Raw genomic sequence first — 23,733 nt, 5'->3', positions numbered from 1 at the left:
AAATGGTATTATGCTTGGATATAAAACATCTGTCAAAATTATAGTGAAAAAAATAATAATTTCGCAACATTTTAAATTTCTTTTTTTTTTTTTCTTGGTTAGAGTTCTTAAATTTCATAGCTATAATCTAGCTTTAGATTTGAATTCTAATATTAGTTGGAAAAAACCACAAAGGCAGACTGAGGAAACCCTGGTTGTAATAAAGGATATGAAGGTAAAATTGATCCTTCTTGATCCTTTTACTATTAATTTTTATTTCAAGCGAGTTTAGTCTTTGTCTGAAATGCTTATTATCCTGAAGCAGGAGCTTTTTTGTCATTGTTAGTATAAAACTTGATAGATTGTCTACGAATTTCCATTTATGTATTTAATTTCAGAGTTAAGTAGCCCCTTTTGTAATGTCTACTTTAACTTGTTTATTATTTGTTTACTTCTTTATCTTTGCAAAGTATTTCACAGAGCTCTCTAACAGAATAAGAATGCAACAAAAATGCATGTATTTGAATTGAACCTACATTTTCTTCAGGCAGTAAAAAACTCTTTAATGTAATAACTTTTTATTGTAATTGCATCTCTGACTACCATGATGATACTGTAAGTAGTTGTACTTAGGAAATTATGATATGCAGCACAGAAAGAATCTAATTTCTATGGAAACTGCTTGTTTTCTCTCTTCCCACCTTCCTTCTCTATCCCCTTCTGCATTTCCTTCCCAGTCAACTGAACAGAGTAGAGATAGTGACACTTAAACTGTCAGTTCCCATCAAGATTAAGGCAAATTTGTGTGATTATATGCCTGGCCTAGTGAAGATTATTAAAGTTAGTATGTTCTTAGTGCCATCTAATATGTAGCCAATTTGCATGTTGCTGAAGCCCTAGAGATGTCTTCTGCACGAATAACATTATTCCTCATCCCTGTCTTGGAGTTTCTCATCATCTCTGGTGTCTGTTTTTAACTAGACTAATAATATGAGTACAGCAGTTTGAAGGAACCGAAGAGGTTAGTTAAGAATAATAGCATGTGGTACTTTTTGCTGTTGTATGGCTTGTTCTAATCAGGCCTGGGCTGATAATGTAGAGATGGAGGTAGTTGCAATTAAAGTGCTGCCAGGCTGTGTTGGTCCAATTACACCTGCAGCACCATGCCTTGGTACCAAAGCCAGAAACGTGAAGACCCAGCTGTTCCTGACTCCGCATGCATGCTGGTGGAATACACTGCAGGTGAGAAGTACCTGCTCCTGTCAACTGTGCACAGCAGTTGAGTGCTACAGGTGACATTCTGGTCTTCTTCATTTACCTGGATATATTTATTAAATAATTGTTTGAGGCAGAAGTTGGGACGGCTCCTCTCACCCACCAAAATCAGAGCTCTGCATTTCCTACTGCAGGTCGTGTTAAAGCGTTAACTGTTTCGTGGCAGCCATCAGAAGGACATTTCTTTCTCCTTCTCCTCTTCCTTTTCCTGTATTTTAGCACCTTGGCCCTCTAGCCCTTTCCCTCCCCTCCTCATTAGCCTGTGGAAGCCCATTTAGTGCAACTCGGACACTGCTTCTGTACTGAGCACATCATGCGGTTGCTGTTAGGCAAAGCTGAAAGAGTGGCCTGTAAGAGTGTGTTTGAAGGGGAAAAATAGTCCCGCTTGTTTTGATGAAGTGAGCTATCACCTGGTAATGGCAACAGGGAATGTATGGAGTATCGGTTACTGGTAATCATAGAATAATAAAATAATAGGGGTTTGAGGGGCCTTTTATAGATCATCTATTCCAACACCCCTGCAGAATGAGATGCCAGAATTAGATGCTGTTATATTGGAACCCAAAGCCATTTTCATGTGACAGTACCTTATATCTGCATAGAAAAATCATACAAGTCTAATAGTAATTTTTCAAGGTTGTGGCTGATGGTGCAGTCAAATGAAGTGCTCCTGAATCTCTCCAGATAAGGCCTGGTTTAAATAAGGGTCACGTTTGGCTGTACATGTTGTCGTACAAAGAGATAGTTGTCTGAAAGTTGGGGATGTTTAACAGTGTCTGTTGTGTTCAAACATTTGTTCCCACCAGGAGTGTTGGGTACTAGTGGCATTTAAAAATCCTCTGGGTGTTTGGAGTTTTTTTTTAAAGTAAATTGCAAGATAGGCAGAATGCTTCAGACAAGTGCGGTTTCCCTCATACATGGGAGTGGTGTCTTTGAGACCTTTGGATTTTTATTGCTTCTGTCTCATATGACAAATGTAGTAAGTTTGTCATAAAGACTTGATATGCTGGAAACAAAAATTATACTAATCTGAAGACATTTAGTGTTTGAGAGTGGATCAGGTCAAAATGTTTGCAGAATTAGAATGCCTTTGTTCCTTGGTATAAGAGTGTTTTGTGTCCCTCTGGCTTCACTGTTTGACTGGTAGTTTACAGCTGTTAATTATATTACAATAATAATTTGTGAGGTGCTTGTTTGGTGCATTTAATTAGAAGCAAATGTATACGTGACTCCAGATGGAGATAAGAAAGAAGATAATATGTCCTACTTTTGAGTGCAAAATATCAAGAAATAGAAAATTTTTGTTTGGTGTAGAATTGGAACATTGGAGTGATAAGTAAGGGAATGTATGTGTTTCTCTCCAGAGCAGAAAAAAAATAGATGCTTTAAAGATAATGCATCATTTTCTAGAAGCTAAGGTGAAACAGCGGTAATGACTTCAGTCTCTTTGTACTCAGAATCACTGGCAGAAGATACCTTCAAGTTTCTTATTCTAATATGCTCTTCTGTTATATTTTAACAGAAAATATTTGGAAAAGAAGAGTATTTTTGTCCTCTACTAAACCACTTCAGTTGCCAAATTTTTTACAAAACTGATACATGCAATACAGGGATGTTTTCTCAGTAAATATACAGATAACGACTCTCTTCCCTACAAACAGAAAATTGAAAGGCTGATGTTCATGGTGTACCCTATACTGAATGAGTGGTAGAACTGTGTGTCAATCCCTTATGCTTTTGGTCTGGGAGAGGGATGGTGATCTCTACTACGAAGTGAGAGCTTGTGTTCTTACATGCACATGTGCACCCACACAGTTAAAAAGAAAGGGGATGGGGAAAAAAAATGCTTGTGTGTCCCTGATCTCAGTAAGATGTTGGTCCAGATGACCTTCAGTGTCCCATCTGTTCTAAGTTTTTCTATGATTGAGTAAAGTAACTCCTTAAGAACTGAACTACTTAATTCCAGTTCTGAAGAAGCTGGATACAGATAATTAGTTTCAACATCACAGGAACCTGGAAAAACTGTCTTCAGTAATGTTTGTGCTGCATTTTTGTGATGGCTAATGAGCATGTGTTTGTATATGTACATAAAATATATGGGTATACTCCATAATTTTGTTTCTGAACCTGGAGACAGGCGGTGACCCAGTTTTCTCAGAAATGATACCATTACCATGGCAGATCAGTAGAACTCTATTTAATGGCAGCTCTTATAATAAAAATAATAGCATAGTAATTATCATAATAACAAATGATGAAAAATAAGGATTTCTTTATAGTGAAACTATTTGCTGTGAGAATATTTTTCTGATGGCTCAAAAGAGCAAAACTGGAAGAGGTGGATGGACTGCTAAATGACCAAGTGGTGTCTCAGTTTGAAGTCTTCTGAGGCAGATGATGGCAGTCATAAATCAGCAGGTAGCAGTCAGGCTTGCTTAGAACCAGCTGGCATTCTCCTCACTTGCACATGATGACATAGAGCCCCATAAGTATTGAGTGTCAAAAGGTGCTAGGAACAGCTAGAAACTTAAGTAAGGGTTTCAGTTGGCATCTCTTGGCGATCTCAGCATCAGTAGGCTGCCTGGAAATAAGACTCCTGTGTTGTTCCTACGTATCATTTCCCAAAGTGGATGTACTGTGTTTGTTCTCTCTAAACAATTAAGAAGTTCTGATCGACAGTACTTACAGTGTAAACCTTCTTTTCACTAAAGCTATGTTCAAGAAAAACCGTAGCATGAATTGTGTTTGAGCATTCATTTTCTTCCTTGTACTCCATTAGGCAAGCAGTGGTTAAAGGCTCCCTTCCACATCCTTTTGCTTTGACGCTGTTTGGGGACATGTTGTACTGGACTGACTGGAACACACATTCAATCTTGGCCTGCAGCAAGTACTCTGGGGAGAACCTGCGTGAAATACATTCCAACATCTTCTCTCCCATGGATATCCACGCTTTCAGCCAAAAGAGGCAGCCAAATGGTAAGCTGTCTTGCTTTCTTTTTTTAAATATGAATTGGAACTGATTTGCAAAAATCTTAATTAGTTTTTCTCTATGGCAGCGGGTGGATTTGCTTGCGTTGTTACACAATTTTTCCAATGCGGAGATTGTGAGAAGACCCAAAGAGAAACCAAACATTCTCTACATTGTTTATTTAAGTGTAAAAACCCATGTCTTGCTTCTTTTCCTGCCTACTACATTTATCCTCTTGCTGTATTCCTTTTTCTGTTTCGTGTGCCATAACTGTAGGCAATGTGGTATTTTTATTTTTTTTCCAAGTAGTAGTTCCTGAATGGAAAGTAGTGTTCATTTTGCAGATGATACTAAGCAGAACTAGCTCCGTGTAATAATCACTAACTTAACCATTGTGTTAATTTACTGTGTTTGCATTTGTTTTTTATTTATGTAACCTACGATACTTTTATCATCGACATGCTGAATAATTTGTGAAAATGAGAGTAGCACAACTGAAACAAGGTTCTTGTTTAGATTTAAGTGCTACTTCCCCGGGAAAGGAAATATCCATGCATTTTGGTACCATAAATACCTCACTGCTCAACACTTGGAATTAATTTTTCCTTATTCTGTGTTTATCATTTCCTTCTTTAATCTGTGTTGCTGCCACTGATTCTACCACTCAAACACTGTATGTGTCTTAACACAAGATGAGGTCATTCGTTATCAGAAGCATTAATCTGTGTGATTTATGTTTAACAGCTACAAACCCATGTGGAATTAATAATGGTGGCTGCTCCCACTTGTGTTTGATGTCTCCTGCCAAGCCCTCTTATCAGTGTGCATGTCCCACTGGGGTGAAACTTCTTGAGAATGGAAAGACCTGCAAAGATGGTAGGCTTTGTTTTTAAAAATCCTTTTAGATTAAGCACAAAGTAGTTTTTGGAGGGAAAGGGGTTCTTCCGTCTTCACTGTATAGTGCTCATTAGGGGTGGCAAATTGTGAAATCATGCATGCTTTTGCAGTACAGATGGAAGTGATGGGAAAATACTCTCTACTTTTCATAAAATAGTCTCATATCTGAAGACCAGGTTACCTCCAGTTAAAAAATTTAAGTTGTGGTTCCATCACTAGTTCCTTGCAAGATTTTGGGGGCTCTATTGTTCCCTTTTCTTAGAGAAAATGATGCCTCCCTCCTCTGCTGACTCTGAAAAGTTTTGAACGTTATCGTTCATGAATTAGTGTTTGGCTAATAGAGTTGTACAATAAATACAAGTATATTTTTTTAAGATCTGATGACTATTTATTATACACATGTTCACCTAGAATCTCTTTCAGTTCACATGCATAAAGTTAAGCACCTACATCTGTATGGAGGAACTGAAAAGAATGGCATGTTTTTAGAGATGGTGAAAGTGTTTCAGTCTTAAAACTCAAGATGTGAGCAAGGGCTGCTCACCCAAAACTGCTTGTAGTGTATGGGCTAATGTGTGTGATTTTAAATTGTTATATTTTCTAAGTATAGATCTTGTTGATGTTGTGCTGTGGTTACTGTAGTGCATTAACAGGATCAAAATAAACACGGGGAGACAATTAAAATGGTCATAAAGAGCCATCTTTTGCAGATCATCTCTCTATGACAAAGGATGAAGAATGAGAAACATACAGCAGAACTTACCGTGAATACGTTAAATAAAATGTATACAGAAATAATAGAGAAATAATTTTTAAGTTGTCATTTTATATTTTAAAAATTATTCTAGGCTTGTCAGCTATTGCTCAGTGTTTCCTTTAATTTTGTGCTATTTCATGCTTTCTGCTGATTATTTTTGTGTGACATTTTGTGCCTGTGTGAACCTTGTTAAAATAAATTGCTGCTTTTATGTGAAAAATTCAAAAGCATCTCCCAATTTATCCTTGCAGGATTGTATGAATTTACCAATGCATGCACAAAATGTTTTTCTTCCAGTTCTGACAGTACAAGGAACAAACTTTAATAATACTGCTATGAGTTGGTCACATTTAGTGAAAATGTGACACCAATTCGTGTGCTTTTAAAAAAATACTTGATATGCACAGCTAACTCCTTAGTAGCAGCAGATAGCTAAAGCATTTGTTACCAAATGCAGACATTTTTCCAGAAGCAGAGCTGCACATAAAGTCCTTGAGGGAGACACGGAGTGGTGAGGTGAGAACTTGCCAAGCAGAGGCAGAAAGGTAAGGCAACATAGGCTGAAGGACTCTTAAGGATAGTTGGAACAAGCCCTGGAGAGATGAGGAGAGAGAAATTGCTTCCTGTTGACTTACTGCTAATAGAAACTGAGCTGGGGACTTTCAGGCAAAAGGGGGTTTATCTTTTTGGTCCCCACATGCTGTGTTCCAAGGAACAGGCCACTGTATCACACAGTGTCCACTTCACTGCCCCATGTCCTCATGGAAGCAACCTACCACTCAGGTTAGCTGCTGAAGTGCTGAATGGCACCTTTCTAGTGTATCCAAGTAAATTACCAAAGGCAAGTAGAGGGATAATATTTGAGAACATTCTAAACACATATTAAAAGGACTTAAATTTTTAATGTAGAGATACTCAAAACCATCAGTTCATTTTTTTAGCCATCCCTTATGTCTCAGAATTTGTAACTGTTGGTCTTTTCTCCCATCTGGTGAACACGAGAAGCCAAAACGTGTGTTTCCAGTCAGCCATAAAGCATTTTTGACTCACAAAATATAGCTCTCAGTTTATCAGAAATTCTGCTAACCAACTTATTACAGCTTGTTGTCCATCTATATGCAAAAACATTACACAAGAGCATTTATTTATCTTGTGCTTGTCAGTATAATGTTGCATTTTTAACCACCTTTCTGCTATGGATCTTTCCAAAACACACTGCCTCTCCCTTTTCAAGAAGAAAAATGTGTGGAGAGTTGAGGAGAAAATTGGTTCCATGTTTATTTAGTTCAGTGAGTATTGCTTACCACTGCTTCTTGGACTTAGAAACAAGTTATCACATAACCACAGTGAAACAACCTTGGCAAACTGTTTATCAGATCTCTTTATTTTGCTAAATTTTGATGGTCCTGTGCTCAGATGACTTCTGGGAGCAGTGTGAGGGAGCCTCAGGTTCAGCATTTAGAGCTGACCTTATCTCAAAGTTATGAAATGGTTTTGACTGTTTTTTCGCTCCTGTCACTGAGGAGAGATGGGGGTGGTAGTCTTAGGGCTTTTGTGAGTTACCTCCTGCTTCCCAGACTTCGTCAAAGGCAAAGATTCACTGGAACTTTTTCTTGTAATTGTGAAGGCTGCAATCATTGATTCAGGGAAGAGGAGAGAGTATGGCAGTTGAATAGAGCCAGACTAGCCACAGACCAGGTTTAGAGATGTAAATCTATACGTTTGTGTGTTGTCTTCCTTTCTTAGGCTACCCAGTGACCCTGGGGAAGTAAACTTATTTTCTTTTTCAAGTGTGTGGTGTATGGGGTTCAGTTAAAGTTCAGCTTTCTCAGGTCGGATGTTTTCCCTTGGACCTTGCCTGTTTAATATTTCTGCTGTGAAAGTAGAGCTGAACCCTGAGAACTCAAGATTTTTACCTTCAGTCATTTCAGTATACATCTATAAGGCTAAAATGCTGAGTGATTAAATCTCCATTGGCAATTAGAATATGTACATGACTGTGGAGGAAGGAAGGAAGGAAGGAAGGAGGGAGGGAAGGAAGGGTGACTTACAGGTGAAGGAAGGTGAAAAATGAGGCCAAGACTTTCTCCTCTTTAAGATGGTTTTGTCTTCTAGCAGTAGCATAAAATCAGATTGGTTCCTAAACCAAATTGTTTCATACGGAAATGAGTCTCTTTGGAGAGAGAACTTCATTTCATGCTGCATTGTTGAGAGCACGGGCCTGGACTGGAAAGATTTTGACAGATGAATTTTGAGTGTGTGTTTGTGGTGTTTGCAGTGCTTTGGCACTGACAGATGATCCTTGCAGCCAAAGGTGAGGCTGGCTGACCCTCCCTGAGTAGTTTCCATGGCAACCTAGCATTTTTGAATAATCTTGGTTTATAGGAAATCTTTTTCTCCCTCCCCTTTCTCCCACTGTTAGTTTCTCCGTTTTTTGTAGGGGTTTTTCGGTCACACCTTAAAGGAGTTGGTTCTTGTGAGAGCTATGAATATACCACCCACCCCTGTCTCATTTAGAAATAGTTCTCCATAGCATTTCAGGAAAAAGAGGTAACTTGGAATAAAATTCACTATTTTTCTAATGACTGATAATACTGACTGGTTGTTCATGTCTTTATTTCTATTCCTTTTACAAAACAAAGCAGTTAAATAGCTGACATTTGAGCTTTTAGCAAGCTCTTGGCTCTTCCTTTGCCTATAAGAAAGTTCATAAATCCTCATCCTTCAAAGAAAAGACAGACAGAATAAGCAGTTTTCACAGCAAGCTATTCCTTGGCCATAATGTCTGAAGCAGAGGCCTGTCTGAATAGCTAGGTGCCTCTACCAGAGAGCTTTTACCTCCTTTTATTGTACTCTTGCTAATTTACTGTCCTCTTCTTCAGTACATACTGAGATCTCTCTTTGTCAATACTATTGGCATTACTGTTCTGAGTTTCAGCGCTATATTTAAATGTCCTGTCTGATACCTGTTTTTATAAGAAAATGTAGGTTTGTTTTAAGAGTTTGTCATTGAACTTACATTCTTATTACTGCTCAAAGATCTCTCTGCCCTTGGACTCAGCTCTGTCATTGCCTGCAGTGAATTTTACTAATTTCTTGCATTTGCTGCTACCAATACAGATCTGTATACTGAGAAAAGCAATAAAGACATTAGCTGAGCAGGGAGATGTGAGTTTCCTCATGAAGAAATGCACCTTTTTCAATCTTTCATTTCAACCTTGCTTTGGCCATTCTATTCGCTTCCAGGAAAAAAACAAAAGTCTTTCTTTTACCCATGGACACTCACATCCTATTCCTCTCATAGGCCTAGAGGCAGTAATCAGAAATTGAGACTTTCTTCTGCAATTTAGGGGTGCCCAGTGGCTATTTTGCTTTGTCAGGAACAACCAGAGTCTGGATTTGACTGCAGAAATCGATTTAACACCCTAATTCTTTCATTTCTTCTAAAAGAAAAAAAAAAAAAAAACGTTTGGTTCATTTCAGATACATGTGCTTATGCCTTTGTAGCTTTACAATTGAGCTTGTCTTGTTTGTATTGTAATATTAGGGAGTGTCTAACTATAATTACAACTAGGGGAACACATTTAGGAAAGAAATATTTGTTAAACGTGTGGTAATGATACTGAGCATGTATTAATCTTGATTTTTCAGATACAGAAAATGTGTTATACATGTCCTAGGTCTAGCACTTCTTATGTATGAATTCCTGAGCATGTGTCTGTGTAGCTGTGCTAGCCTCAGCAACCACTGATGGTTTTAAAGTTCAATAACTTCCAAATGACTGAGGCCTGCATGTCATTGGGAAGATGTAATTAATTGGTAGCGGAGCATTAGGCATTGGACTTTAAAGCTCTGTATCTGCATGCTTGCTCTGTTTTGCTTTTTCTCTCCCTTCCCTTGACTTCAGCTAGCACATAGATTTAAACTATTTTGGTTTTTAATAGTGACTTTTTCAGAAAAGTATTAGCTCCAAGACTAATGTAATGCACCATCCATGAGCTTGTAATCCCAGCTTTCAAAGTGCTTAATAAAAGTAGGCTAAAGCTCTCAAAAGTAAGTCTGGAGTAAAGCTTTTATGTCCATATTTAGACATCTTAAGTAAGGGACTTGATTTTAGAAAAATTCCTAACTATTATAAAAACCCCATGACTGGAGGCACTGCTAAATAGAATCTTGAGCTTGATCCTCAATTTGAATAGTTTTGGAGAGAGTTTCTTTATAAATAAGTTACAGATTGCTTGGGATTGTGTGGGAGAGAGCACGGGAGGTAGGCAGAAGGATCTGACTTTAAATATGAGACAAATGTATTCTCACTTTGCCTGCAAGTGTTCACATGAGGACTTTGCACGCTGTGGCTTGAAAGCTATGAGCACACACCCCAGCGTACCTGGTGGTCTGTGCTCCTAAACCCAGCACTATGCTCAAGATACACTTGTGTCTACAGGCATATTTGTCTTGGGTCAAGTTGGAATTGCCAGTACTTACAGAGAAGGTAGCAGCAGAGGCAGTAAACTCTGCTCCAAGTACCCTGTGTATTCATCTAGGCCACTTTGACCTTCAGTGTGCAGTCAGGTCTGCATATGCATGCTGAGATCAGAGCAGAGCTCTGATCTGTCAGTTTTCCTGGCATGCAACCCGCATTGTCTTTTCCTGCCTTTCCCTTATGATTCCATATCCATCATGCTCATCAATAGAAGCAGAGTTTTTCTTGGAAAGACTGAATGAAGAAGTCTCAGTCCTGCAGTTGCAGTTTAGCTTTTTTATTGTAACTGGATTTTTTAATAGAAGTGAACAAAATTGATTGACTCTGTTATATCCTGGCAACCTTGAAGACCCTGAGCAGTCTTCTGACTGAGTGATCAGTGTCTTGGCAGATAAACATTGGATAGCCGGCATTTGCCACGAGAGCAAATCATATGTTCTAGTTTTGAGACCATGTTTTTTCCTTGGCTGCTATCAAGGTGGTGATGGGATCAGTCCATAAGTGTGGACTTATTTTGCTATTTTCAGGACAAGCCTGAAAGCATTCAGGGTGATCTTTCCCTCAGCCTACCTTGAGGTGTTTCTCAGTCAGTTTCTTTCTTCTGATGTTCTCTTGGCTCTTATTGCTAGTGATCTGACTGAACAGCTGAGGTATGTTTGCAGATGGGCGGGTAATAGCTCTAAAGTGAGCTTGAACCTTTTTATTGCTTGATCGGAGGGGTGGTGGGCAGTGTTTGATTGGAGACTGGAATGTTAGCCAAGTCCCTAGATAGACCATGAAATTCTTAGTTCAGAAATTCAGAGTGCAACACGGATTAGCTGAAAGCCACTCGTTTCCCCATGCTGAATTAAAGCTCAGACACAGTGGGTTATTTTACTAAGGAACAATGTTGCAGCCCTGAAAGTAAGGTACTGAAGCTGTTGGAATTGAGTGGTCTTTAAGAAGAATTGGAAGGTCAGTTGGTCAGTTTTAAGGGTGAATTTCAGCAGAGGCATAGTTGCTCGCATCTGAGTCTAGGGACCTGGCATTCATTCTTGAAAATAACTGTTGACTTCAGCCACAGCACACACATTTTTAATTATACCTTACACTTTTTCTGTATATGCTAGACTAACTATAGCTTTCTAATTGTTTAGAAATCAGAGGTTAGTGCAGTTTTAAAAGATAAAGAGAAAAAAGTTTTATTTCTTAGCATAATTTTCGTAGTTTTGTTTAAAAGATAAGTTTGATAAACAACTATGAAGTTGGTAAGGAGATACTAGGAATACACACAGACATACACGTAGACTGCTGTGACAGAATTAGTTGCTCGGTAATTAAAAAAATAATTACTAACGTGCCTGTTTTACATTTTCTGTCACATGTTTTACATTATTTTGAAGGATGCATAGACATGTAATTACAGGTTCCCTCTTCCTGATATTAATTAATGCATAAGAGCTATTAACTTGAAGAACAATTTAGTAGTGTGTACATGTGTTTCTGAACACATGGTGTTTGAGGTCAGAACGATCTCAAAGCTGATCTTAATCCATCCTGGACTACTACCAGTCAGGAACACTTGTAATAATATTCTCAGCTTCAGTTGCTGAAAGATGATGTTTCTTGCAGCACTGTGAAGGTATTTTAGATGTTTTTGATGTGTTAAACTTGCTGTAAATGAAGTAATGGCTGCTTTGGCATCTCTCCAAAGTTTGGCATGCAAATGAGGTCTCATGTACCACTAAAAACAATTACCAGCTTTTTGAAAAAGAAATTTGGCATTAGACACCAAAATTGTTTTTTCATCAGGAAGTTACTTGCTGTAGTTGTTGCTCTTTCAGTCTTCTAACCCTTATACCTCTGTAAGATCAAGATCAAGACATGGACAGAGTGTGGCTTGGATGATATCTCTGTTTAACTGCAACATTTATGCATTTATTTTCCTAGCCCACCAATGCTTTCTCCCTTTCTCCTCTGTCTGTCCTCACACCTGCATCATTTCCTGACAAACCCTTTCCCATCACTGTTTGATGAGAGCCATTACAACATACCTTCCCTGCATTTAGGATGCACACATTTTTCACCTTAGCTCAGGCTTCCCTGAGGCCTGAGCTGTTTTTATCTCCCTGAGACTCCAAACTGATAAGCCAATTTAATTGGAATGGGGTGTGGTGGTTGTTTATCCTTCATTACATTGAAATATAGTGACACTGGATGTGAAAATGAAATGAGAATGAATTAGAATAGACAATAAGTACACCTGTCATTGATCTAATGCCCAGCATGTATACCATTAAGCAGTTTGTGTTGTCCCGTGTGAAAACATCTGCAGTGCAAACTGATCTTAGTTCTTTCTTGCGGTTCTGACTTTTGACATAAAATCCAGCAAGGCTTTTGTACATTTCAACTCGAAGTGGCTTTATAAGACACACTTATTTATCTTCCTGTCTTCAATAAACTTGTTCTCAATGAATATGGGAGAAGCTGACAGCCCTCCTGCTCTGTATGGTCACTGGACAGTTGTCAGTTCCCAAATGTAATTCCTCCAAAGTTACTCAAAGGACATTTACTTGTGGTGTTCCATGTTACATGTTTTCACCTTCGAAGGATGTTGTTGAAACATGCAGCTTGTTTGTCATGGTTGTCCCCTCTGCCAACAACAGCAAACAGTCAGTAAATTATTTATGTAATTAATTTTTCATCTAAGAGGCTGCAGGCCATCTGTTGATTTGCATAAAATAGCAACATAGTCACTGCATATCTACTTCAGCATCTTTGGAGGGAATGAAATGGATAGAAAACATGTCCAATGTAATATATTTTGGACAAGGAAGTGACCACTGAGTTTTCTCTGTAAAGACATCTGTCATGTTCTGCAGAAGAATAACCTCATGTTTGAAGCCTTTGAGTGGAATTTTCAGCTGCTGCCCACTGATTTGGTTAGGTCCTGTGAAATCAAGGTAGCTAGACTAGCTTGCACCAAATGGTATGGAATCAGGTTTCAAGATGGTTGTGCTTTTCACCTTGCTTGTGTAGGTGCCACTGAACTGCTGCTTCTGGCCCGCCGGACAGATTTGAGGCGAATTTCCTTAGACACCCCGGATTTTACAGACATTGTTCTGCCACTTGAGGACATCCGCCATGCTATTGCCATTGACTTTGATCCTCTGGAAGGATACATCTATTGGACCGACGATGAAGTTAGGGCCATCCGCCGCTCGTTCATTGACGGCTCAGGCAGTCAGTTTGTCGTCACAGCACAGATCGCACATCCGGATGGCATTGCTGTGGACTGGGTTGCTCGGAATCTCTACTGGACTGACACTGGCACAGACCGTATTGAAGTTACGAGGCTTAATGGGACCATGAGAAAAATCTTGATATCCGAAGACCTGGAAGAACCCAGAGCTATTGTTCTGGATCCAATGGTTGGGTGAGGAGCTGTTCATCAGTGGTTTTTTACGTATTAGTCACATAAAGAAGATATCTTGGTCTACCTGTGTGCAGATAATGGGATGCAATGATGAACTTCCGAGACTTCAAAATTAAAACACTGGGATTCTTTGGAAGTTCAGGCTCTGAGGCACAGGGACTACTATTCTATTTTGGCCAGTTGGGTCATCATATGTGTTTGTGTTTTATTCTCCTGTTCAAAAATGTTTTTGGGGAAGTGTGGATTTGTTTGCTCATTGTAGCTAATAGCACTACTTGTGTTTTCTGACTGAGCAAACTAACAACAGGAGTTTGGTATAAAGGGGCGGTGTGTTTACACATCAGTGCTTTCCAAATGGTTTGAGCTTCCTTGCTTAGGTGAGGAAAATACATTTGGTTTAGGAATGTGCTTCTCTGTGTGCAATGTGGTTTCAGGGAACAGTAGTCCAGAAGAAGCTTTTTGAATATTGAAGGTTTGGATTAATAAGAGTTCTTAAGATTTTGTTTCCTTTGCAGGTACATGTACTGGACTGACTGGGGAGAAATCCCAAAGATCGAGAGGGCAGCATTAGATGGCTCAGACCGAATTGTGCTGGTGAATACTTCGCTTGGCTGGCCAAATGGACTGGCATTGGATTATGCAGAAAGCAAAATATACTGGGGAGATGCCAAAACAGACAAAATAGAGGTTTGTGATTGCATCTGCATTTTTCTTTCCATGGAGTTATTAGATGTAGTTACTCTACTTTTCCAGGTGTTCAAATTCTGATACAGCCCAAAAGGGTGATGGGAGAATGGTTGATTTATGCTTTAAGAAACAATTTTGTTTCTTCTCAGTCTTTGAGCAAGTTGCTCAGTATTCTTCCCTCATTTTTCTGCGTGTAAAATGAAAATAATATCCTTGTAGTAGATCCCAGAATGTATGATAAGGATTTCTTAAATAATTAAATTCTTAGGTCATCAGGGAAAAAAAAAACTTTTACAGGGAGTAATGTTTATTGGTTAGAAGGCTTTATCTTTCGTTCTTTGTGCTGCCGAGCTTAGATGCTAGTAGAACATATTTTAAAGAAATAAGTCTCATTTCGCATGGAATTATTTGTACTCCCACAGATCCCTCGATACTTTGCATCTCCTTTGTTTTATTAGGGTTCAGCGAGGGGATAGATTTTTTTCTTCTCGTTCTGGTATGTGCTGATTAAACTTTTAAATGAGAGGGGAAAAGCACCATTTTCCTTCTCTTCCACGTTTAAAATCTTGTGTTTATTTTGTTGTATAACAATTGTGGAATAATCTTGGCATTTATTGTCTCTTCATCAGTCTTTGAGGAAAAAAAGTGTATCAGCTAATGTTCAGCTGCTATCCAAAGGCAGAAGCAGGAGACGTCTGGGAAGCAGTAGACCTGGCTACTACCTGGTGCATGGTAGCACCATCTACCTTTGCTATATCCTGGTTGCCCTTCCTTTCTTTTGATGAATTATAGTTTTCCTTAACGATTCCTTACCATTGCAGATAGTTTTCAGACCTTGTGATATTAGGCATGGTATCTTCTCTGGCCTTATGAAGTTGTTTTGTGTATTTATAACTTCACATAAGTCAATGAGGAGTTACAGTCTTGCACTGGAAAGTCATGGAACTGTTCTCTTTCAGAGTCAAACTAACTTCAGTCCTGCAAGGTGAGTTACTTTGAAGCACTGCTCTGAGGATCCACAGGGAGCCCAGTTTTTGTTGTCCTGAAAACAGGATTTATAGTCTGCAATTTGCCTAATATTATACCATCTCTGAGAAAAGAAGGGAAAAAGAGTCTTGGCTCTACTTAGAGATTTATTTATAACAGATTGAGCACTTCAACACTGATACCGTGTTAGAATTGAGTGTATTTTGCAAAAGAGAAGTTGGGCATTCTCCACTCTCATGCCTGCCAAAACACTGAGGGTTTTTTTATGCACTTCAGTCTTTCTCAGACCTTGGTTCCATATTCATTAGTAATGATTCTGTTCAGTGCTGGATCAGTTTGTGATAGAAATTTTCATCTAGATCAGGCATGAGCACTGCTGCAATTCTGTCAAATGGGCCAGGACACATGATAAAATGTTTTTGCCAACATTACTGTGTTTGTGGCAGGACAGAAGAGATCTAATCTGGCACAACATCTTCTGGGACAGTTTCCATTTCATTGTTTTTAAACCAATGTGATCCAGTGGAATGAGTTTGTTCTAGGTTGTCATGTAATATCTATGCATGGCATCAGAGAAGATTTATTCTCTTAAAGTTGCAGAATTACTAGTTATTTTTTTCCAATGAGGCTCCCAAGATTACAATTACATTGCTGCTGCTTTTTAGAAAAAGCTAATGTTAACTCATGTCATTGTGCAGAAAGTCTTGAAAAAAATGGTCTAAACCCTTTAAAGTGACAGAGAAGACATTCTCCTACTGTTTTTATGGGTGATTTTTTTTAGTGTGTTTGGATTTTGAGTGATTTTGAGAATTTGGGGTCACAGGTTTGGGGCCTTTTGTGGGTTTGTTTCAGTATTTTGTTTTTGTGTTTTTTTTTTTTTTTAAATTACAGACAGTGTTAATTTAAGGGTATGAGACAGATCTAAAAAATCAGGAAAATCATGTTTAAGGTGACCAGGACTTCCCCTCACACACTTTTTCTGACAGAATAAATTGGCATTTTTAAATAATACTGGCAGGCATGGGAGCAGAACAAACAAAAGCGAGTGGTTCTTTGAACAGTTGATGGTAAAGTGTAGAAATGTTTGTGGATGTTACAAGTTTACCTGTGTTACTGGGGAGGCTGGAGAAGTCTCCTGAAGGCAATTCTAGTGCAGTTTACTAGAAAATAGAATTGCCTTCTGATTAAAAAAAACACTGAATTGTAAGTTGGTGTAGAAGGAAAGAGTCTTTTTGAAAAGTTTCAGTTTGTATTTGCTTTGTTATGCTGTTCTCTAAGTATAAAGTTTTGATTATTGTCCGAGAAAGGGCATGGGGTTGGGTGGACCTTTGGACTGAACCTATACAGCTTCTTTTCCTATGTTAAGACCATTCTATTCCTTGAGGCTTTGAGAATTCTTTACTATACTAGCTTGTTGCATTAGCTGTAGGAAAAACTTCCTTGGATGTAATATTGCTGCTTGCGAACTGCACTTTAGAGGGGCAGAAATGTGATGAAAATCAATGACCTTTGATAGGGATAGATCAGAGTGTAAGTTCAGTTCAACTTCTGTAGTTAAAGCATGGAAAGGCTTTATAGGATGAAGAAAGGGTGTTCATCCCAGAGAATGGTTCAGTCTAAAGTAGTTGGGTTTTTTCCCCCCCTCTAATGTGTTATGTAATGCAAAAGTGGTGGTAGTGAGTTTCTTTACCAATGAATCTTAGTGAATTTTTGCTAGAATTTCATGTGGCCTCTATATAATATTTTATGGGAGATTGATTTTCTTATGGTAAGGCTACAGAAGTCTCAGGCTGCAATGTCCTTATCTGAATCTGTGATAGCTAAAATATTACTGAACATTTCAAGTCTTTGCTTTTCCTTCCACTGCCTTTCTCCTATGGCAACCATGAATCCTGAGGAGATTTGTAACACTTTCCCTGCCCTTCTCATCCATTTTTTTTTATCAGTTTAGTTGAAGATATTTTGACCTTCAGTAAATGTTTTAAACTTGTATTTGGTGAATGTACTCTGGAGAGGGTGCAACAAAGAGGATATTTTTACAGGATCAAAAGATGAAACTTGTAATTGGACATGAAGAAATCAGAATATGTGCCTCATCCCTGCTTTGCTTGTATGTGTTTGTATAGATTTGACATGGGGGAGGGGAGGTAGGGTGTGTAGAAAAAGCAGGAGAAACATGTTTGTATACTGTGTTGCTTTTAAGTAGTTTTTCATACATAATTTTATGTACTTTGTGCTTTTTTTTTATTTTTTTTTTCTTCCTAATCAGTGGAATTCCTCAGAACTATTATTTAATTGTAGCGCTACCAAATGAATGTTTCTTGCAAGTTATGTTTCTGGTTTGTTTGTGCTACACATGAGATTTTATTATTTATTTTTGACACACTGATTCATGCTATGCTGTTCTGGAGCCCCCAGACGATAATAAAGCATCAGCAGGGGTTAATGGAGACTGGTAGGGGGTACAGCAGGGAGCTTTTGTTCCCATTTTATCTGGCAGCCTGCAGCAGGCAGAAGCAGGCTGTGGCTCAACAGCTTCGTCATTTATCTCGGTCAGGTTTCACTGCTGATAAACTTCTATTGAAATGGATGGCTGCTATTGTGCTTACCAGTAGGGAAGATTTCTCATTGACTTGCTACAGGTTTAAAGCATTTTCCTGCCGTGCTATGAGGTTAAAAATGTATGATCTGCTCTGTTGAATTGGTCTTATATTTTCCTGCTCAAGTGAGTATTTGTCTTCTGAGCACGTACGCTACCTGTTTTAAGGCATAGGTTGGATTTAAAATGGTCAGCAAAGCTCATATTGATAAAGCAATTACAAATGGCTGCATGCATGTGTAGCTGTGTGTGTTAAGAAGAAATAATGATGATATGGCTGATTTCTTACAATTTTTCAGTCTTTGCTTCATTTTTCTTTATTCATCTTTTCTATTCTCTATCCTCAGAGCCAGAGATGACACCCACCTACTAGTGGTGAGTTTAAGGAAAGGACTCTCTGCCTTGTATACAGATCCAAACCATTATCTAGTGATTTTTGAGTGCAACTCTAACTCGAAGTGTTTCTGCATTCCCAAATCTATTAGCTGTGCCTGACATTACTGTCTCTAATCCTCATGATTAATATGGAAAATCTTATATCCTACTGTTTTTCAGCATAAGTACATACAAGTCTTCAGAACCCAGCTTTGTCCAACAACAGAAAACAAATGCTTCCAAGACTTTTTTGAGCACAAAAATCTTGAACAGAGAGAACCTTTTTGTCTTTGACCTAGGAGCTAAGAGCTTGGAATCTAGAGAATGCTCTAATTCATATTCTAATCCTGAAATTGCAGGACACTATTTTTCTCTGATGACAACTCCCTCAATTTTACCACCATCCTAATAAGGAGATCTCATTTTTTAAGCATTCAGCATTTATTTTCTGACTGAGAAATTTTGTGTTTCTATTGTGAAACATTGATGACTAGTAAGCCTGATTACCAATCCTACCCTATCCACCCTACTTTGAAGGAGAGGTCTGAAAATTGAGAAGCAGAAACCATTGCATGCCTAGCTGTTGAACACAGCTGCTTTTGTGTACTTGCATGAAGTTTTTGCGGGTAACAGAAGTAAGGTAGTTGAAACAAATACTTGAAGTTGCTTTGCTGTGTAATTTTGGACACATTCTTTGTCCACCTGGTTTAAATAGTTGTGGTACTTGGGAACATCTTTCAGAAAAGAACCAGTGTGCTGTAGAGAGCAGGGGCAGATCCTTCTGCTCTGTCCCATGGGGGTTTATGATTTAAAGCTTAATTTGTCATGGAATTTCCAGCTATTTCTTGATGTCTGCTAGGCTGACATTGAGAAAATGGATCAAACCAATGATTTTGTAATTTGTATAATTTCCATTTAGGAAGTTTCTTAGGGAAGAATTAAATTCCATGACACAAACCAAGATAGCAAAACTATATTGGAAAACAAATAAATGACAGCCACAGACCACATATTAGTAAGGCCATCTGACTGTCCAAGAGCTGGATACACAAGAATTTGAGTAGCATCTTATCTGTGGACCTCATCTGACATTGTAAGCTGATTTTAGGTTTTTTTCTTAAAAAGAGAAAAAATCCTGATTTGCTTTGCCTTTTGAGTATGGTGCTACAGATTTGTCACTTAAGCATGTACCTTTTGCACATTCAAAGTGTTTTAATTTAAAAGCGAAAAAGTAGCACAATATTCAGAATATCCATGCTAGTTTCAGTTCAAGGGCATTAAAAAGTCATATTTTTCTTTCTTTGATAAATTGAGACTATTTAAATACAATGAAAATTTGAAAAGTTTGATTATTGAGACACTTATTACAAACCAATTGTACTGATCGGTTCTCAGAGAAGTCTTGAGGGATCTGCTGTCAACAGGCTCACATACTTAATGGATCAGGGAGAGGTTCCCAGCACCTTGCAACAGAAAGAGGATGCCAAGGGAAGATTTTGGGTACATACAGCCAGCACACTTGTCCGAGAGTAATCTGGTTCTGTGCTCAAGTGCTCTGACTACTGAGCATAGTATTTTTCTGAGAAGTGGCATTACTGCCATAGAAATTACGTGATAGTGCAGAAGACTTCAACATTCAGTTTTAAAATCGTTCTTTTGTCATAGATCAGCATTTCTCACTTAAATTCCTGGGTGATTTCCATCTAATGAGATGTAGATTCCTTCAGCTCATGAAGTTGTCTTTTGCTGCCTTTATAGAAAATGTTAGAAGTCAGCCTTTCGGTAGTGTGTCTTGCTTTACCCTAAAGTAAATGTTTAGAATAGGTTGGATGAATCCTACTCTAAAAGCACCTGTTCTATTCTGTTATCTCTAAGGAGAAACTGCTGTGGCTTTATCAGAGAGAGCTGCCCACACCTGAGTCACAGTCAAGCAGAATGCTGGCTTCTGTAACCCTTTTTGCACATTACTGTTAATAGTAGAAGTTTGTTTTGCTCAGACTTGGTTGTAACTTACATCTGTAAAGCTTGACTCAAGAATTTCCACATTGGAAATTCAGGAATGTTTCTTACAAGCTTTTCTAACAGATGAGCAGTTCTGTTTTGCTAATGACAACTTTGTAAAGCTCATGGCTCCCAGTGGCCCCGCATGGAGCTGATTGAAATACAGCATTTAGACCCACTAATGTGTTGTACATGCTTCCTAGATTTTTCCTATTGGACTGAGGAAGTTGTATTTTAGTTTACACTATTGTCTCATCCAGAGACTAACAAGCCTCAACTGACAGCCAGTATTTGTCACCTAAGGGGAAAACATTAAAATCCCTCAAACTAAAACAATGAGAGCCATCATCTGACCTCACTGAGTCTGACATACTTAAAAGAATAGTTGAAGGCAAGCTGGGAAGTGACATGAAGCAATATCGAGCTATCTTCTGCAGTTCTGATTCAACTGAGAACTGTTTATCAATCTGCTATAATCCCTCTCTCTCCACTATTCTGGCTTCTCTTCTCCCAAGCTTAGTTGCGTTATCATACAAAAAAAGAGATTGTACTCATCCTTGGACCTGGGCTTCTTCAGAAGCATTCATGTGATCTTGTGATCCCTCTCAATAATTATTCAGCTTTCTTCATACAGACTTTTTATTTCACTCTTGAGATTTTGTAGTCCTAACCTAAACTTTTTTCCTAACATCATTCAGGATGTTGCAACTTTTGCAAAGGTCTGTGAGAAAAGGCTTATAGGAGTGTTAATACCTTTTATTAGGCAAATAAATACATATGGTGGGAAAAGAAGCCTTTGAGCATGTAGAGACTCATGGAATTTAAGTGATTTTTTGAAGGGAGCATGTGAATTAATAGCTTATTACCACAAAAAGTGGAAAGTGTCCCAGAGCACCTACACACCACAGCACCTGACTGCCCACCCTACTTTGCACTGAGTCACTCATTGAACTGTTCCCTGTGCACTTGGGCTTGCCAATACAGCAAAACACTTTCCACATTTTTCCCTTCTAAAAAAAAACCAACAAAACAAAACCAAAACACCCAATTCTAGTTACTTATGGAAGAGTCTGGAAAGGACCAAGTTAGGTAGAGAACAAAGTAAAAATATAAAGTTGCTGGAGCAAGGTACTGAAAGAAAGTGCCTTGGGAAGGAAGAGGAGAGAACAGAGGCTTTTACCCCTGTGCATAAGCAATAGAGCTGTATTGCTGAGCCTAGTCTTGTAAAACTGTCCCCCAAACCACTGTGAGAGTTCAGGTTGGTCTTGAATAGTTTCCTTTACTTCCTGTGAAGCGTGTATGCAGGTTAACAAGAGACTTTGTTGACAAATGGAAAGCTGCAGGATCATAGTAATTATCTTCTTTTGTACCCCTATGGCCCTATGTCCATGTAACGGAACACTGACTGTTGCCACTCCACCCTTTGTATTAATATACTGAAATTACTTGCCGAAGCCCAGCATCTTTACTCACCTGTTTTACCATGAATCTTCTCAGAGGAGCCTTTTTTTTTTTTTCCTTTGAAAACCTCTGTTCTCATCATGTTAATCAGTTCAGGTCAAGATTTTGTCTTAGCGTGTTCTTTACAAATGCAGAGGATGTTTTTTGTGTTGTGTGAGATTGCCTAGGAAATGTCATATTTTATCATCACAATGGTTATAAACTCCTTTCACTCCCTGATTTATCTCTTCACCTGACTGAAAATCCAACTAGTTTTTTTCTCAAATAACATTTCATTGCTGAGAAAACAATTCTGCTGTTGGCATTGATTGATCAGCAAACTAGGAAAGTTGTCCTATTATGAAAGAAATGAGCTTATAACAGTGTCTGTAGCATGATAGAAAGGACTATTTACGAAGTTAATCTCTATTCTGTTTTTACATATTTATCTTTACTGCAGTCCTATTAGGAACATTGTCTATGCTCAAGAAAAATATATTTTGAGTTCTTTGGAAAAATGATTAGAGCTCAAAAGGAAATTCAGGGTACAGGGGAACTGGTAAATTAGTAATGGCTGTTATAAAACAATTAACAGTAAGAAATTGTGGAGTCAGCTTGGAGGCATTTGGTTTCTGAGGCAAATATGAATGGTTCCAGGTATCCCTTCTGCTATTTTCTCAGGATTTCACTGCAGTGAAGAAGTGACTTCCCATTTAATATCTAAAACATTCCTTAACATTTTAGAATTCACAGAAAATGCGATTAAGTTAATGACTCTGAGTTTGGAGTTTCAATTGCTTGGTCAAAGAGAGTATGGTTGATCAGGACCTTTTTTCTTTTTTTAAAGGGGAGGACTAATAAAACTGGAAATTTAGGCAAGCTGTCCCGTCTTTCCTCTCTTAAAGCTGCTGTTTTATAGTAGATACATATGTTAGTTGTATGCTATTACTGTAGCCATACCAGTAAATAATTCGGGTCTGTTCTGGTTATGTTGCTTAAGCAAGTTGAAAATATGTAGTTCTCAAACTCATTCTGAAAAAATGCTCATGTAACGTTCAGAAGGTATGCTAGTCATCCTTTAGAGTTATTTTTAAGACAGGTGCCACCCTAGTTTTCTTTTTTACTTAACCAAATAAATTTAATGAGTTAGTGTTGTTTAGCAGTTTTCTGATACAGTAACATTCACATACGTTTAGGTGAAAGGTAAACAGTCATATCCTTGATTAGCAGCGTCATGAACTGAGTCAAATGTGTTGCATCAAACAGCACAAATAAGTATTTATCATTGGGTAATCGGGGATGAAGTAACTAAGCCTAAACCTTAAGTATTCCTAAACTATTTCAGATATAATGAAGACTTTGTTGAATGTTTTTTTCCATAGTACATTGAATATTTGGGATACATGTATTGAATTCAGTATTTCACAGCTGTCTTAGAGTAATCTTTGCAATCATCTTATGCATATCAGTGTTAATGATGAAATTCATGAGAAATCCACCTTTTCACTGCGTTGTTTTCTAGTTGTATATATTTCTAGAGTGCAGTAGCGTTGACCTATGTTGAAACTGTGAAATTGGTAATGCCTTCTGGTGCTTTTCTGCTGTCTTTCAAACCATTGCAAGAAACTCAACTTGTCCTTAGAATGACTCTTGAGTTAAACTATTCTTCAGCAGACCTTTATCCTTTTTTTCATTCGTCCACGTCTGCTAAATGGCTAAGTGTATTTTTCATGCTGTAGGTTAAACCAGAACTATGTATCTGAGAGTATATTTCAACATCTACCAAGGAAACAACAAGCTAGTATGTTCTCCATTTGTGAGACTGGTGACATGAAAAGCATTGCCACCAAGTCAGAATGCTCTCTTATCG

The 23,733-nt window shown here is 38.2% G+C and overlaps 1 protein-coding gene across 1 annotated transcript in view; it reads left to right on the top strand.

The window, feature by feature from the left end:
* Nucleotides 1-23,733, top strand: part of LRP6 (LDL receptor related protein 6) — a 138,262-nt gene that overhangs the window by 68,666 nt on the left and 45,863 nt on the right. The window contains exons 4-7 of the mRNA XM_062007167.1: nucleotides 4,034-4,230; nucleotides 4,967-5,098; nucleotides 13,378-13,774; nucleotides 14,290-14,461. Of these exons, the coding sequence (XP_061863151.1) occupies nucleotides 4,034-4,230; nucleotides 4,967-5,098; nucleotides 13,378-13,774; nucleotides 14,290-14,461 (898 nt within the window). The remainder of the gene's footprint in view (nucleotides 1-4,033; nucleotides 4,231-4,966; nucleotides 5,099-13,377; nucleotides 13,775-14,289; nucleotides 14,462-23,733) is intronic.

Source organism: Colius striatus, chromosome 1 (assembly GCF_028858725.1).
Source record: "Colius striatus isolate bColStr4 chromosome 1, bColStr4.1.hap1, whole genome shotgun sequence".
NCBI classification, from domain to species: domain Eukaryota; kingdom Metazoa; phylum Chordata; class Aves; order Coliiformes; family Coliidae; genus Colius; species Colius striatus.
This window is presented reverse-complemented; position numbering and strand designations above follow the sequence as displayed.